Raw genomic sequence first — 14,442 nt, forward strand, 5'->3', positions numbered from 1 at the left:
GAATATAGAGTAGTTTAGTTTAATCTTGAGTAAATAGAGATGTTTATAATAGTCCCTATTTTTAGATAAATTACAAAGGCTAAATATTTTGAACAAGATATTCAGAGATCAGTATATAACTATTCCATAACTTCTAGAATGCGAAAATCATGTCACAATTTCAACTTGAATAGTGGCACCTAGCGGGCAAAGAAGCCTGTCAGGAGAAAATGTGCAAGATTTCAGCAGTAATTCCCAAAAACTGTATTGTATCAGGAGTCTTTGTGATGCAGGTAAACAATAATTATGCTTGGGCATTTCAAGCGTTTGGTAATATTTAGGTGTTGCTGATACACTTTCATCTGGAACTATGTTATCAAGAGACTGACATTCTTTATTCAGGAATTATTGCATCATCAGGGAAACATATTCCAAGGAATTCTTGAGTGAAAGCTCGATGCTCGTTAATTGCTATTGTACTGTTAATGCTTTTTGAAGTGATGAAGTCCAGGGTGAAAGTCGGTTTCTTTTTAGACCAATCAATAATGGCAACCCTTTAGACATTTGTTATGGTCCACGCACATCTATCGGCACAATGAACCTGGATCTTGAACCTGTTCATCTTTACATTGAAGCCAGTCATCCATTCATTTTGCAACTGTGGTACTGATGTACTATTTGATAATCAGTATGTACATGTATTTCATCTTTTTGTTAAAGCCCAACAGCCATTCATTTTGGAATTGTGATTGACAGAGCCTTGGACTCAAAGATACTCGTGGTGCTTCTCCAAGGTTATAAGATACTTGAAATGAAGCTGGTCACATTTGAGCTCATTTCCGGATACTGTACACCCTGTTGTAATATCATGGCTAGCTGTACCGTTCAGATTTTGTGAATAATTCTGCTACTTTATGCCGGAGTTATTGAAACCATGACGAGAAGCCGGGTCAAGGAGAGGGACCCTCTGCAAGAAGGTGGCATAGTTTCCATAACGTACAAGTCTGGAATCTACAAGGCTCGTATCGTCGGAGGCCAAGGTAAGTTTTAATGCTCTGTTATTTTCTTGCATTTTGTTAAACAAACGTCTGAAAATGTGCACTCATGAAATCTTTCTGAATTTGGTAAACTTGCTAAGTAGATTAGAGTTCCAAACATTGGCTAAGCTGCACACACAGGATCAGAGTGTTATAATTTGGCAGTTTCTACATTTATGCTCTCCAATTATAAGTCCCGGCATAAAATATATTTTCTATAATACAGCACTCGGCCGTGCCTTGGAACAGGGTCATTAACTGTACAATTTCCTGAACATATGCCATATTGTATTCAGAACAATTCATGAGAAAGATATTTAGGGTCATTGCAGAAAAACTTCTCACAGTTTTTGCACTTTTTTTTACAGCTCAAAAGAGACCCAGACTTTCATCTGACGATGACGATTCACTCATCAATTCAGTGAAGGACCAGCTGGTTTCCCCACCTGCATCACCAGAGCGCCCAATCTCACCGCCTGCTTCGCCGAAGCACCCAGCCCAACCACCTTCCTCGCCAGTGTGCCCAGTTCTACCACCTGCCTCACTGGTGCACCAAGACCCCTCACGTTTCTCACCGGAACACTCGTTCTCACCGCATGCCTCACCGAAGCGTCCAGCCCAACCACTTTCCTTGCCAGTGCACCTGGTTCTACCAGCTGCCTCACCAGAGTGCCAAGTCCTACCACGTTCCTCTCTGGAGTGCCCAATCCTGTGTATTCATCAGAGATCAGTTTTTAGGGAATAAAACTTTTCCTTTAATTCAAAAAAAAATTAATTAAAATGCAACATATCAACTAATGTCCTAATCACCTTCCCTAAGTTACATGCAGTTGGAAAACTACAATTAAAAGTGGATGACCTTCACAGATTTAGCCCAACAAAGTAATCTCCAATGCTGTCACAAACGCACCAACCGTGGCTGACTGTGACCTGTTTTCGAGGGTTATACAGAGGTACGGTGCACAAGTAAAGTCATGCATGAAATAAATGTTGCCGTGCGGCACGTCTTGTGGGGCTTCATCTCATCCTGTATTTTGGGAAGTCCTCTTTTCCAAATCAATCTGTTTATTTTACCTTGCAAAATATTGAAATTATTTTAAATTTCAAATTAATTTCAGATTAGAAATAAAGATAAAACTATTGCAGGTGTTTATTTGCTTTCAACTCTAAAGTTTCCCTGTGTTGTATTTTTTTCCCAACTGTCCTATGTTAATTTTTCATTAAACATAAAATTAATAAATTGGCGAATGTGTTAAACTGAACACACTTCCATTCATTTCTAAAACTGAAACAAACAACATGTTCTAGTGCTTACTGTGGAGATTATTTCACTAACCATAATTTACTTGGCAAAATAATAAACATGCTTGAACTGAAAAATGGCTTATATTTTTCCCTGGGAAATCTCCTGACAAAAGAAGGAAACTGCACTGATAAAATTTAATCCTCTGTGAATTGGAAGCATGGGAGACTGACAATATGTGACAAAAAATGTGTGCCTTGCTGAGAGAGGGATGCATCACTGCAACAGTACTTGATGTGTGTCCAGTGCAAGCAAGTTTTGAGCATACACTGGCCCCGTGATGTTAAATTGATGGAGTTTTCAAGTTCAATGAGTCGAAATCAGTGAACATTACTTGTCACTTTCATCAATCTCTGAGTCGCTGTCATCGTCATCAATGGTGGCGGTGCTCTAAAGCGATGTTGTGTTCTGGTGCAGGAGCATGACTTGGATCAGGTTGAGGCGGAGAAATCACACAAGACTTCTTTGGTTTATTCACATGAACAATTCACCAAAATGCTTTGGTAAGCACTGATGGTGAGTACAATGTAGTTCCTGTAGACACTTGCCCCAGACTGCAGCACTGGGCCTGTACACATGTTCTGCAAGAGGAGAAAGTAGCATGTATTGTGCTGTTGGATGTCACATGTTGGTTGTAATATCTGTCATAAAAATTTTAGTGGGAGGGCATGCAATTTTTGCAGGTCTGCACGTCCATTTAAACCCCTTGTGGAGAACACTGCTTATCATTTCTCGAAATAGTTGAGAATTTTGTTTGGAAATCTTGTTTAACAAAAAGGCTAAATGTGATTTCTTCTCTGCTTGCTTACAGTACACACACGTACAAGAGGTACATAATTATATACGTTTGCAATGCTGCCAGTTCCCTGTGTGCCACCCCCTTGAATTGGGCGAAGTGTTGTGCCTGAATACATACATGTATGTACATGTAGTTGATTCCCCCTTTCAGTCAGCAAAGAAGGGCCAAAAGGAAATCCAGATTATATTCCGGTATGCAATCTGAATTGGAACTATTTTGGGGCCTTTGTTATATAGACTAATAATGATAAAAACTACTGCAAACTGCTACTGGTGGCTGGAAAGACCTGGATGATTTTGATGTACAACTCATTATGGCCTGCTATTTCAATCTAAAGATCTTTAGAGGCAACATGTAAACCAGTAATTAAAATGTTAGTTTAATGTGTAAAATTACCAAAAGTGCCATTTACATGTAGGTCAACTAGGCCTGGTATAACTGGCTGCGTAGCCATTTTTCCCCACGAATCGTCTTGCCTCATCAACGATCCCTGGGAAGAGCTTTGCTACTGAAGGCCAACTGCTACCACCCTTGTGTCTCTTTGCAACTGGCTGTTTATTAGGAGAAGGCGCCTTCTGCTTAACACTGATGTCTGGGAAAACAGAAAAGCCAAAATCCAATGTATTGAAAAGATCACCAAAGTTGCAACGTGGCTGCAGCCAAATAGTACTAGCTGAAAAGGGTAATTTTTTTGTCTATTGCCGATTGAAATTACACACAAAATAAACAGCATAGTCCAAAATCTTTGTGATAGGTGTATGATCTTTACATAAGCCCATTGAATATACTTCAATTCTTTATTTCTGCAAAAGGTAAAGGTATGTATACATACGGAACGCGGACATTGTTTGGAAATCAAAAGACGTGCCCATAGAGACTCAGTGGAAATGCAACATACACGTACTTGACAGAAGCAAATGATCTCAAACTTGTTACAGCTAGGTTGATAAAAATTGATAACTTGATTTTTTTATGTTTGGTAACACTACATATACCTGTCAAAGGCAGATATATGACACCCCCCTCTCTGATGGACATAAATTACGTAAAATGATCTCTTTAACCACTTCATGCTGGGGCATTTTTCAATGTTGATGATGCTGAGCCGGCATGACTATCATTTTTTCTGTTTTCAAAATCCTTCAAAAATTCATCATTTCATTTAACGGTCGCTTATAGCCGCACGAAGTAATCTTTAGGCAAGTTGACTGGTAACCTTCATTGACGCCCAAGTATTTCAGCCAGGCCTGCAGCCTTGTAAACAGAGCCTAGATTGTGTGGTGTTGTATAACTGTCTTTTGTTCACGAACCTGGCTCAGTGCACTGCTGACCTCTTTTCAATAGGGGCCAGATTAGCGTGCAGCGGTGCACGAGCGCTTTTGTCACCGGTGGTAATCCACTTGCTCTCAATGCCCCAAACCCTGGTATACGGTTTCAAAACAAGGCTGGATTATCTATCACCACTTTTGAGAGCGAAAAATGTTGGTAATGCCCAGCATCCTGGTCTTTTGTTCGGAGTAGGGTCTTTTGTTACAGGGCCCTGTTTCCTTTGTCCGAGTTCGGAGACCCCGGCCACACATACAAACCATACGTCTCCGATTCTGGAGTCCCCGGCAGGAAGTGGTTAATGCTTTGAAGCAGAGTTTATGAATTTAATGAACAAAATATAAAAGCTGAGTTGTGTACTTACCCTGTAGTACATGCATGTGTATGTACGGATAACTCACGGATAACTCGCTGAACGTACATGACGTACCTGGCAATAGAATGCAGAAGTGATGGTCAGGCAGCATCATGGATGTAATGGCGTGGCCAAACCTTCACACCGATCTCGGTGTCATGAGAAAATTGGATGCATATCTGACTTTATCCTTTCATCTGTTAAACCACACCAGTTTATCAGGTTTAGAAAGGTTTTCTGCCTTGCGTAAGCGCTGATATTTCTACGCGGTAGTATCTACTGGAGCTCCGTGATGCTCATGACTAGACTGAATCTACACATATAAGCATGTGCGCACATGTACGTGTATGGCTGGGCTCAAAGTGCGAGCGCAAGCCTTGTGTGTAAACAGCATCTTGGGACCATCTGGTCATTGTGTTGTGATTGGCTGTCAATGAAACATCAGTATTCTTACCTGTATCAATGGGACTCATTACAGCCGTTCGTGTATGAGCGGAAGTTGTGACTAACAATCTCTACTGTTACTTGAATTTACGACTTATAATAAGATAAGAATATTATCGCTTTCAACGATGGAGGGTTTCGTGACAACTGACGCGGGGCGCGCAAAGTGATTGTGTCATGCATTGTTATGTGTGTGACGTTTTGTATGAGCTTTCAAACAATTTTTGGATATTAACTTATTGGCATGTCACTGTAACACAAATGTATAATTGTCTGAAGAGGCTCTGACTTGTATACACTTGTATACAATCCTTGACAGTACTGATCCTCAAGTTACGAATCCAAAGAAAGAAATGTGGATGGAATACACCACAGACCATCAAAATCCCTTTTTATTTAAAAGAAGATTTCTGAGCCTGAAACTTTTGACCCAAAAACTTTTGACCCAAAAACTTTTGACCAAAAAAAGATATTACCAACCTACCCAACCTTTTTTTTTCAGTGTAATAGGAAGCATAACTACTATTTTGTTCAGCCTGATATTAACAAACCAGAAACACTTGAGGAAATAAATGCAGTTCTGTTTAATTTTGTGATTCACCTTACAGAAGCTTCTTGTTCTCATCACCTATAAGCTTACCATTAGTAAGTTACTATTGGTAAGTTACCAAGTGAATTGCTTTAAATTGGTTTTTGTCTTACTGGTTCCTTTATTTTTATGATAGGTAACGCGATACGTATCATATACTGTAGCAACCCAAGTGTTGCGATACAGGGATGGGCAGAGTAGAAGATGAATGGAATGATGAGGTGGAGTAGGAGATAAGGTGGATGTGAGATTGGAGATAGATGGGATTAGGGATGGAGTCAAAGTAGACATGGCAGATATGGGATATGGAATGGTGGGGGGTAGAATTGTAGAGGATAGGATGATGGGGTTGGATGCAAAATGCAGAACTACACTTAAGAGGAATTTGAATTATGCTCCATCCATCAAACTCACAAATGCACTGCTTAACTAGGCTCCAGGTCTAGTCTGACTGTACTGGACCCAAATTCTTCAGGTATTCCTCTCTCCTGTAAAGAAATACAGTATGAAGTCTTTGTATGTGTATTTCCCTTGTTTGTGGTCTTTGTTGATTCACTTTTAAACCACAAGTGCCTTTCAACACACAGTCAGCACACAGCACTAAATAGGTTTTTTTCTCCTGGAGTGTCATGAATTTTATCTCTAAGGTCAATGAAATATCTTGTACATCTGTATTGTCATATGTCAACCAGTATTGTAAAATATTTGATGAAGCTTGGTTAGTCTTTTCCTGTTTAATTTAGTAACCATATTTGTATAACTTAGATGTCTCTAAACATAAGCTGCTATTACAGGAAAGAAATTCAAATTCATAACAAGCAGCGAGCCATGGCGGCTTTGCCATTCTATTTTTTTTTCTTTTGGCGAGGAAGGGGGGCCGTGCTCATCCCCCCCCACCAGTACCTATGGTATGAGCCAGTCCAGTGGAGGACAAAATGGTAAATGGTTACCTTGAAAGAAAAGGCATTTCAATCGCAGTTGATCACTGTTATACTGTCAATTTAAAACTTGACTTCTATTCAACATTCGTACAGGGTAAATTCAAACATAGGAGTCTTAAACCAGAGGAGTCTGTTTTTTGGTACTAAGAAGTCCACAGGAAAACAAAATGTAAACTATCAATATGTGCATATGTAGTAGCCAAGTTATTGTGAGTGCACCTCATTAGATAAACTTGTGAAATGTAAGATCAAAGTTTGCTTACTTGTTATTTCCCAGTCTCATGTATTTTTTTCAGTTCATGCCATGTAATTTTGCATGAAAAGTCAGATTTCTCACATGGTATTAAACCAGCTGGCAACTAAAACACCATCTGCCATATCGTTAGTAAATGTCTGTATTAAAGTGGTGACCCCGACATGCGATATGTTGATGGACGGTGAGGAAAAATCTGTCGCATGGAGCGGCCAGAGCAGACAACTCACTGCAGCGGTAAGCATCAAGTTGCCACCCTACTGGCCTGCCCAGGTCAAGTTACAGTTTACTATGCATAATATAACATTCAATACTTATCTTGTCTATGTTGTCACCTCCAAGATCGCACAGGAGGTACGGGATTTACTGCTTTCTGTGCCTACTGTGAACCTCTACAAGACATTAAAGGACAAACTGATCAAGCGCACATCAGCGCCTGAACAGAAGTGCCTTCAGCAACTCCTCAATGAAGAGGTGCAGGGAGGCAGAAATCCCACCCAATTACTTAAGTTAACCACACATGCAAGTTGTTAGGTGACCATTTGTTTGAGGAGTCAATCCTTCGTCAGTTGTTTCTTCAGCGTTTGCCAGCAAAGTAGCAAATGGTTTTGGCATCAACGAGAGGCAGTGTGGAGTTAGAGCAGTTAGGAGAGCTTGCAAACAAAAAGATGGATGTCGCCTTCCAGCAACCACCCACAATCAACACTGCAATAGTCGCACAGAGTATACAGTCATCACCTGCACCACAAATTGAACTTGAGCTCTTAAACAAGAAATTAGCTAGTTGTCACTACACGTAGCAGCCCTGCCACAATGTCCACGCTATTAAAACCGTTCTGCAGCTGATCTTTCTCGTTGGTGCTGGTACCCTGCATTATTTTGAGCTAAATCACACAAAGACCCTGGCAAGATATTCACTAACAAGCAGTGAATCACTCGACCATCACAACTTATGGAGAGAACTGTCTTTTACTTTGGATTTGGGACTCCACTGAACATGTTCATGTAGGTACATGCAGGTGTTTATTATAGAAGATGTTCAGTGACCAATCATTGGTGCAGATTTCCTGCGTCACTTCAATTTGTTTGTGGACATGAGACATTATACTGTAGGCTCTTGGATGCCACAACCAATGTCTTGGTCCATGGCGTCATGTGCAGTCAACCCTAACCTCAACCCATGTTCACCACAGTTGACTCTCAGTCGTTATACTGTGTACTCTTAGCCCAGTTTCCAGACATCACAAAACCACACTATGAGGATTAAACAGTCAAAAACAGGGTCATGCATCACATTACCCTGACAGGCCCACCAGTTTCTGCTCACCTCCGCCGCCTGAGACTCAACGGACTGAATATTGCTCGACAGGAGTTCGACCACATGCTCCAAGTTGGTATTATCCGACTCTCGTGCAGCAACTGGGCTTCGTCACTCCACGTGGCCCTGAAAAAGACCCTCAGGTACTGGAGACTGTGTGGGGACTATCAGGGGCACTCAATGATCACACAGTACAGGAATGCTACCATATACCACACATTGAGGACTTTTTGTCATTGCTCCATGGTTCCAAGGTCTTCTTAAAAATCGGTCTTGTGTACGCCTATCACCAAATCCCTGTTGAGCCTTTGGACATCCCCAAGACTGCAGTCATCATGCCCTGAGGACTCTATGAGTTTGCGTGTACGCAAACAGGATTCTATGAGTCCATGCAGCACTCTGTAATGCTGCACAGACTTTTCAGAGATTCGTTGACAATGCAGTCTTCTATCAACGATCTCCAGGTTGCTAGTGTCAATGCTGATCAACACGGATGCCACCTGCACCAGCTCTTCAGTTGTGTGTCTGAGCACAGACTCATCATCAATCTAGTGAAGAGTCAGTTTCGTGTAGAATCAGTGGAATTACTCTGTCACTGTGTTGATTCAACAGGAGCCTGCTCACTTAAGGAAAAGACATGCACCGTCGTGAGTTCCCGCTACCTCAAATGCAACTCAAGCACAAGGTATGTCTTTGGTTGGTCAACTTCTATCGGAGGTTTATACCACATGCAGCCACCATCCTGCGACCGCTCACTGATCTCCTGATGCTCCGTGGACAATCAAAGGGCCTGCAGTGGACAGAGGCAGCCAAAACTGCCTACAACATCAAATCAGGTCTCACTAGCACATCTGCAGCCGAATGCGGACTTGTGTCATGACTGATGCCTCAGATGTGGCAGTTGGTGCTGTTCTCCTGCAATGAGTTGACAAAACCTAGCAACAGATTGCCTTCTCTCGCAAACTCAAACCAGCCTAGACCAGCTATAGTGCCTTCGGCTGTGAACTGTTGGCCATGTACCTGGCCATACGCCACTTTCGCCCCATGCTCGAAGAGGCCACATCCATGTCCTCACCAAATATAAGCCTCGCACCTGTGCATTTAATGCAGTACCAGACCGACACCCTCTTGGCAATATCCACTAGTTGGACTTTATTTCCTAATACACCACAGACATTCGCGCAGTGAAGGTTACTGACAATGCCCCAGCTGATGCATTGTCAAAGTTCCAGCTCAATGCAGCCACTCCCCCATCTGCCATCGATTTCACCATTATAACCAACATGCAGCTAAGTGACATTCCACTCGCTAGTGGGTCATTACAGCTTTTATGTGACATTTCAACAGGCACACCACGTCCATTTGTGCCTAGTAGTCTCTGCAGGACCATCTTTGACTTTCTTCATTCCCTTGCACACCCCGGTATCAGGGCAACTCTCAACACCTCATCATTGAACAATTTGTCTGTCCAGGCATCAATCACAACATTCTTAAATGGATTCATGAGTGCACAGCTTGCCTGCAATGCTCAAAAGTGCACCGACACACCACCACTTCACTCAGTACATTCACCATGCCAGATGCTCGTTTTAGCCACATCCACTTGGACATCATCGGGACCTTGCCTCTTTCCAGTGGGTCCCCTTACTTTGCTTATCATTATTAATTGCTTCACGCAATAGCCAGAGGCTATACCAGTTGCTGACATAACAGCTGAGACTGTTGCCAAAACTTGCGTCAAGAGACGGGTGTCCTGTTTGGTACCCCACCTACGGTTACGATGCACTGCTGTCGGACAGAAATACTCCTTTTCATCTTGCCCCAAATTCGCTTTGCAGTCAAACCAGACATAGGCCATTGTCCTGCAGAACTTGTCTTTAGCACCATGCTCAGACTGCCGAATCAGCTTTTCGACTCTTTCGACACCCGGGTTGGACCCAGCAGATTATGTGGACTGACTTAAGACATCCACGCGTCAACTTTGTCCCACATCCCCTGACACCAGCAGGGACCTGTAAATGTCCCAAAGACTTGACCACATGCACCCATGTCTTCGTGCGTCATAATGGAGTATACAAGCCCCTTCGGCCTCCGTATAATGGACCGTACCAGGTTGTCAGTTGCACAGAAAAGCACTTTGTTGTGTTGATCAACTTAAACCTGCTTACTTTACTGTGCAATATGTTGACTCTCAAACTCCACAAGTACCTCACAAAAATGAACCAGTGGAAATTCCATCCATGGGGACCAAAACACTGTCAGGTCACCGAGACCATTTTCCTAAGTCACTAGTAGATTCGTTCATTAATATACAGTGGAAGGGGGCTTCTGTAGTTGCCAGGTTTATTGTGAGTGCACCCTCATTAGACAAACTTGTGAAATGTAAGGCCAAAGTTTGCTTACTTGTTATTTTCCAGTCACGTGTATTTCACTTAGTTTATTTCACTCAGTTTATTTCACTCAGATTATGCCATGTAATTTGCATCAAATGTTAGTTTTCTTACGCGGTATTAAACCAGTTGGCAACTAAATTACGTTACTAATTCATAAATAAATGAAATCATATGAAATAAATGAAATCATAAATAAATGCCTGGTACTAAATATAGTACCCTGAAAATTACAATAAATAATATTTCATTTATTAAAACTTGGTATTTTTGTAGGATGTACATGTAGACCTGAAAATATTCATGGTAGTGAGATCTTACAAATGTTGAGATCAATTTGTTGTTGAGTTGAATTTTGTATTGCAAAATTCCAAACTTGGGATGAAAAGAAGATTCTGATTTGGCTTCAAGTAGGAGTTGATTCCATTTACCAACAATGTGCTGAAATAAAAAACTTTGAGTTTCAGAATGACAATGAGGGACAAATAATTGAAATGAACCAGCAGATTGTCTCAGGTCATCAACAGTTTTATCAGAATGACCAGACCTCAATTTCTCTCCTGAAAGACAAGGGTATCAAACAACTTGACACTAAGTGAGATTTGTTGTCCATTTCAGCTAAGTGCAACATAAGTAGTACACCTCTGAACACCTTCAAGTAACCCTATATTATGTTTCAACATGCCACTCCATACCAGACTGCAGTACTCCAAGTCACATATTTGTTATGCAAGAAGTGGTTTAGAAACTCTCTAGTTGGTGCATCAAAACCAAGAGTATGTTTGATTATTCTCATCTTTTTATTACATTTGCCAATAATACACAAACAACAAACATGCTTATTGCTAGTAAGATAAGAAATATCGACATCAAAAACTCGAACTGACTGTACTTTCAGAAGAAATGTCATTCAATTTAGAATCAAATTTGACCAACTTTTTTCTCATAAGATGGAGATGATCTGACATTTTAGAGGTATTGGATTGCAAATACTCCGCTTTAATGTCCGCGAATATGAAAAATTAATCTTGTCTTGTAAAAATTTACAATCAGAGGTGATCTCAGTGGTTTTACAACATTTTGAATCACCAGCAAGTAGCGCCAATGTTGAATGGTGGGCCGAGCTGGGTATGTCATTAACATATAAAATGAAAATTACATTTCATCTCTTTTAGATTGGTGCCTCTACTGTTACTGCTATTCAGCTGTACTTGCCTGGGTGTGTTACCCGTGTGGTATACAGAGACAAAACAATGTCAATTCACTCTTGACTTCAACTATGTTTCAACGTGACATGGTATCAGATGGAGACCAACTGGAATTAGTACATATACTGTCACATACATCCTACTACAGTATGATTGGGATTTTTAATTTCAGTTAGTTTGAATATTCCCAATCAGACAGATGCTGTGTAGAATGTTTACAATAGACTGCAAACACTACATGGGCATTCACCTTCTTTGGTATGATTCTTGACATTTTGTATGAACCATCATTAGTGTCAAACATTTATGTACATGTACCTGTACATGTAATAAAGTATGGGTGTTCAGTATATTTACTCAGTGTGAACAAAATAAAGCTCATGTATTGTACATGTACTTTATTTGCCAGCCACCCTCAATGTGAAGTTTTGGAGGAGGTCTCCTTGATCGCCGTGGCAATCACACAGGACCCTTGCTATAACTGTGCAATTTTTTTGACAGAGGTCGACCTTCACACGACACAATATCACTGCAATTGTAACATAGATGTGATTTCATAGTATAGGACCTCTGTTAACAGTACTCGTGTGAAAAGGCCTATACATGTACATTTTAGTAATACAGTAGGTCCCTAGTGGTCAACATACACGTAGTAGTACATAATTTCTAACGAGACAGCTAAGTTTAAGTAACACATGTCATTTCCCATGTGTCTAGTGTGAGCTGGATTTAGTATACTAATCATTGCTCTCTCTGCAATGTGGCGTAGGCCCATCTGGATAGATACTACCAGCATTTTTCCATTGCTCAACAATCTTGGCATACAACTCTTGAATATACACTTTTCTTTCAGTTAACCTTAATTTCAAATTTCTTTTTGCTATTTTAAAAGGCACTGTATTTAGCACTTTTTGTTTTTTTATGCTGATACACATTTGCATATTTATTAGCATATTGGTGATATCACCCTGGGAGAAAGCCTCAATGTCGCATTGATTTGTTTTCAGAGAACTGCTGGTATTTTATATTTTGCTGTCCTAAATTTAATTTTCTTTAGTGATTTATTTTGTATTAAATGACTATAAACCAGCAAGTAATTATTTCTCAGAGATGCACAAACCTTTTAGGTTTACAGTTTGGACAGAATGACGTGTAAACTGAACAGTGTTATCCCTGAATAATATCAAAATGTCAAGAAGAGCATTTATTTCACTGTTTAAAATGTGCACTTTTCAATACTTTTAATCTCAAAAGAGTTAGAAATAGTTTTCATACATCAGAGAAGAGTTTATAGTTTCACAGAATATACTGATACTGTCATAAATGTGCCTGTTCAATCCAAGTCTCACATGTGTACATTTAATATCAGTTATTGTCTGATATGGTATGATTGGTCAAAGTTGAAGCTGGAGAATGTGCACTACTTGCAATAGTGATGTCATATTGTATTTACATGTAAATAAAAAACAATACAAATTGGCAAAATGTTACAAATTATACAAAATCATGTATTTTGTGGTCATCTTGAACTCGTTAAGGATATTATTTTAGTTTCCTCTGCCTCTGTGTAAAACCTTTTCTTCAAGGGTTACCAGATGATATTATCCATAACTGAATCATTTTTCATGTCAGTACAGAGACACATTCCGGCCCTTTTCCCAAATGATTTTAGTGTGATTTTTTTTTTTAATTTACATGTAAGTGTTGGCATGTAGCCGTTTCAATCATTTTCCTTCTGATCACCTTTTTGGGGTTGGCAGGGGAAAGGTTCATTGGAGTTTACTTTCCCAAATCTACAGTACTTGCCCCTCCCCCTCAAAAAAGTACATCATGGAGGTCTTAAGAGTACGCCTGAACATCTAATAATTTTCTCTTCAACAAATCCCATTTGTTATCTTTGCAGAGTGTTTCCTTTTTTATTGTTTTGAATAATCTGAGGGTACTTTTTTTTTCAGAGGACCGGAAGCTTTTTGTGGGTATGCTTAATAAGCATCACTCTGATGAAGATGTGCGAGCTATGTTCAGCAGATTTGGCAAGATTGATGAGTGTACTGTTTTACGTGATGGTAATGGTGTCAGTCGAGGTCAGTATTGAAAGTAGAAATGACTTTGCATTTATTTTATTTAATCTGGGGTTGATGAAAAAATGTAGGTAAGAAAATGTGAGCAGATTACATTTTACAAAAAAGATGTACATGTATGAATGCATGCAAAAAATTCAGTGGTATAAATTGACTGTAATGGCTCTTGTGTTGTGCCATGAGTTGAAGATAGTGAAATTAGATAATTTAAGTATGTTTGTAAAACTATGCATAAAAAATGTGTGAAGATTAATTACTATAAAGAAAATGGTTGAATTTGTATTTTAGATAATTGTGTAACATTTTTGCAAACTTTTATAAGTTCACTCTTTCTTTATCTGAAAGAGTTTTGTCTTTGACAAGGCTGCAATTGCAGCATCCCTGACAGCTGCTACTTACATGTATATATCGGAAAACTT

General features: G+C 40.0%; 2 protein-coding genes and 1 long non-coding RNA gene across 5 annotated transcripts in view; 2 read left to right on the plus strand and 1 right to left on the minus strand.

Annotated features, from left to right (window-relative positions):
* The window catches only part of LOC110987803 (CUGBP Elav-like family member 3-A), a 100,147-nt gene that overhangs the window by 37,892 nt on the left and 47,813 nt on the right, over nt 1-14,442 (plus strand). For all 3 annotated transcript variants that reach the window (XR_002599328.2, XM_022250894.2, XM_022250895.2), the window contains exon 4: nt 13,898-14,026. Coding sequence is in view for 2 of the 3 variants with exons in the window: in XM_022250894.2 (XP_022106586.1) it covers nt 13,898-14,026 (129 nt within the window). In the remaining variant the exon portion in view is untranslated. The remainder of the gene's footprint in view (nt 1-13,897; nt 14,027-14,442) is intronic.
* Nucleotides 888-2,527, plus strand: LOC110987805 (uncharacterized). Its single transcript, XM_022250898.2, has 2 exons — nt 888-1,019; nt 1,385-2,527. Exons 1-2 carry the CDS (start codon nt 914-916, stop codon nt 1,759-1,761), a joined length of 483 nt encoding a protein of 160 aa, XP_022106590.1. The 5' UTR covers nt 888-913; the 3' UTR covers nt 1,762-2,527.
* On the minus strand, nt 1,607-5,132 carry LOC147798429 (uncharacterized). Its single transcript, XR_015426192.1, has 4 exons — nt 4,809-5,132; nt 3,531-3,710; nt 2,654-2,900; nt 1,607-1,725 (listed from the first exon to the last, which is right to left on the minus strand). It is a non-coding gene; the product is annotated as an uncharacterized LOC147798429 (long non-coding RNA).

This window comes from Acanthaster planci, linkage group LG08, assembly GCF_054643075.1.
Source record: "Acanthaster planci isolate LZ-2023a linkage group LG08, COTS_SCS, whole genome shotgun sequence".
NCBI lineage: Eukaryota > Metazoa > Echinodermata > Asteroidea > Valvatida > Acanthasteridae > Acanthaster > Acanthaster planci.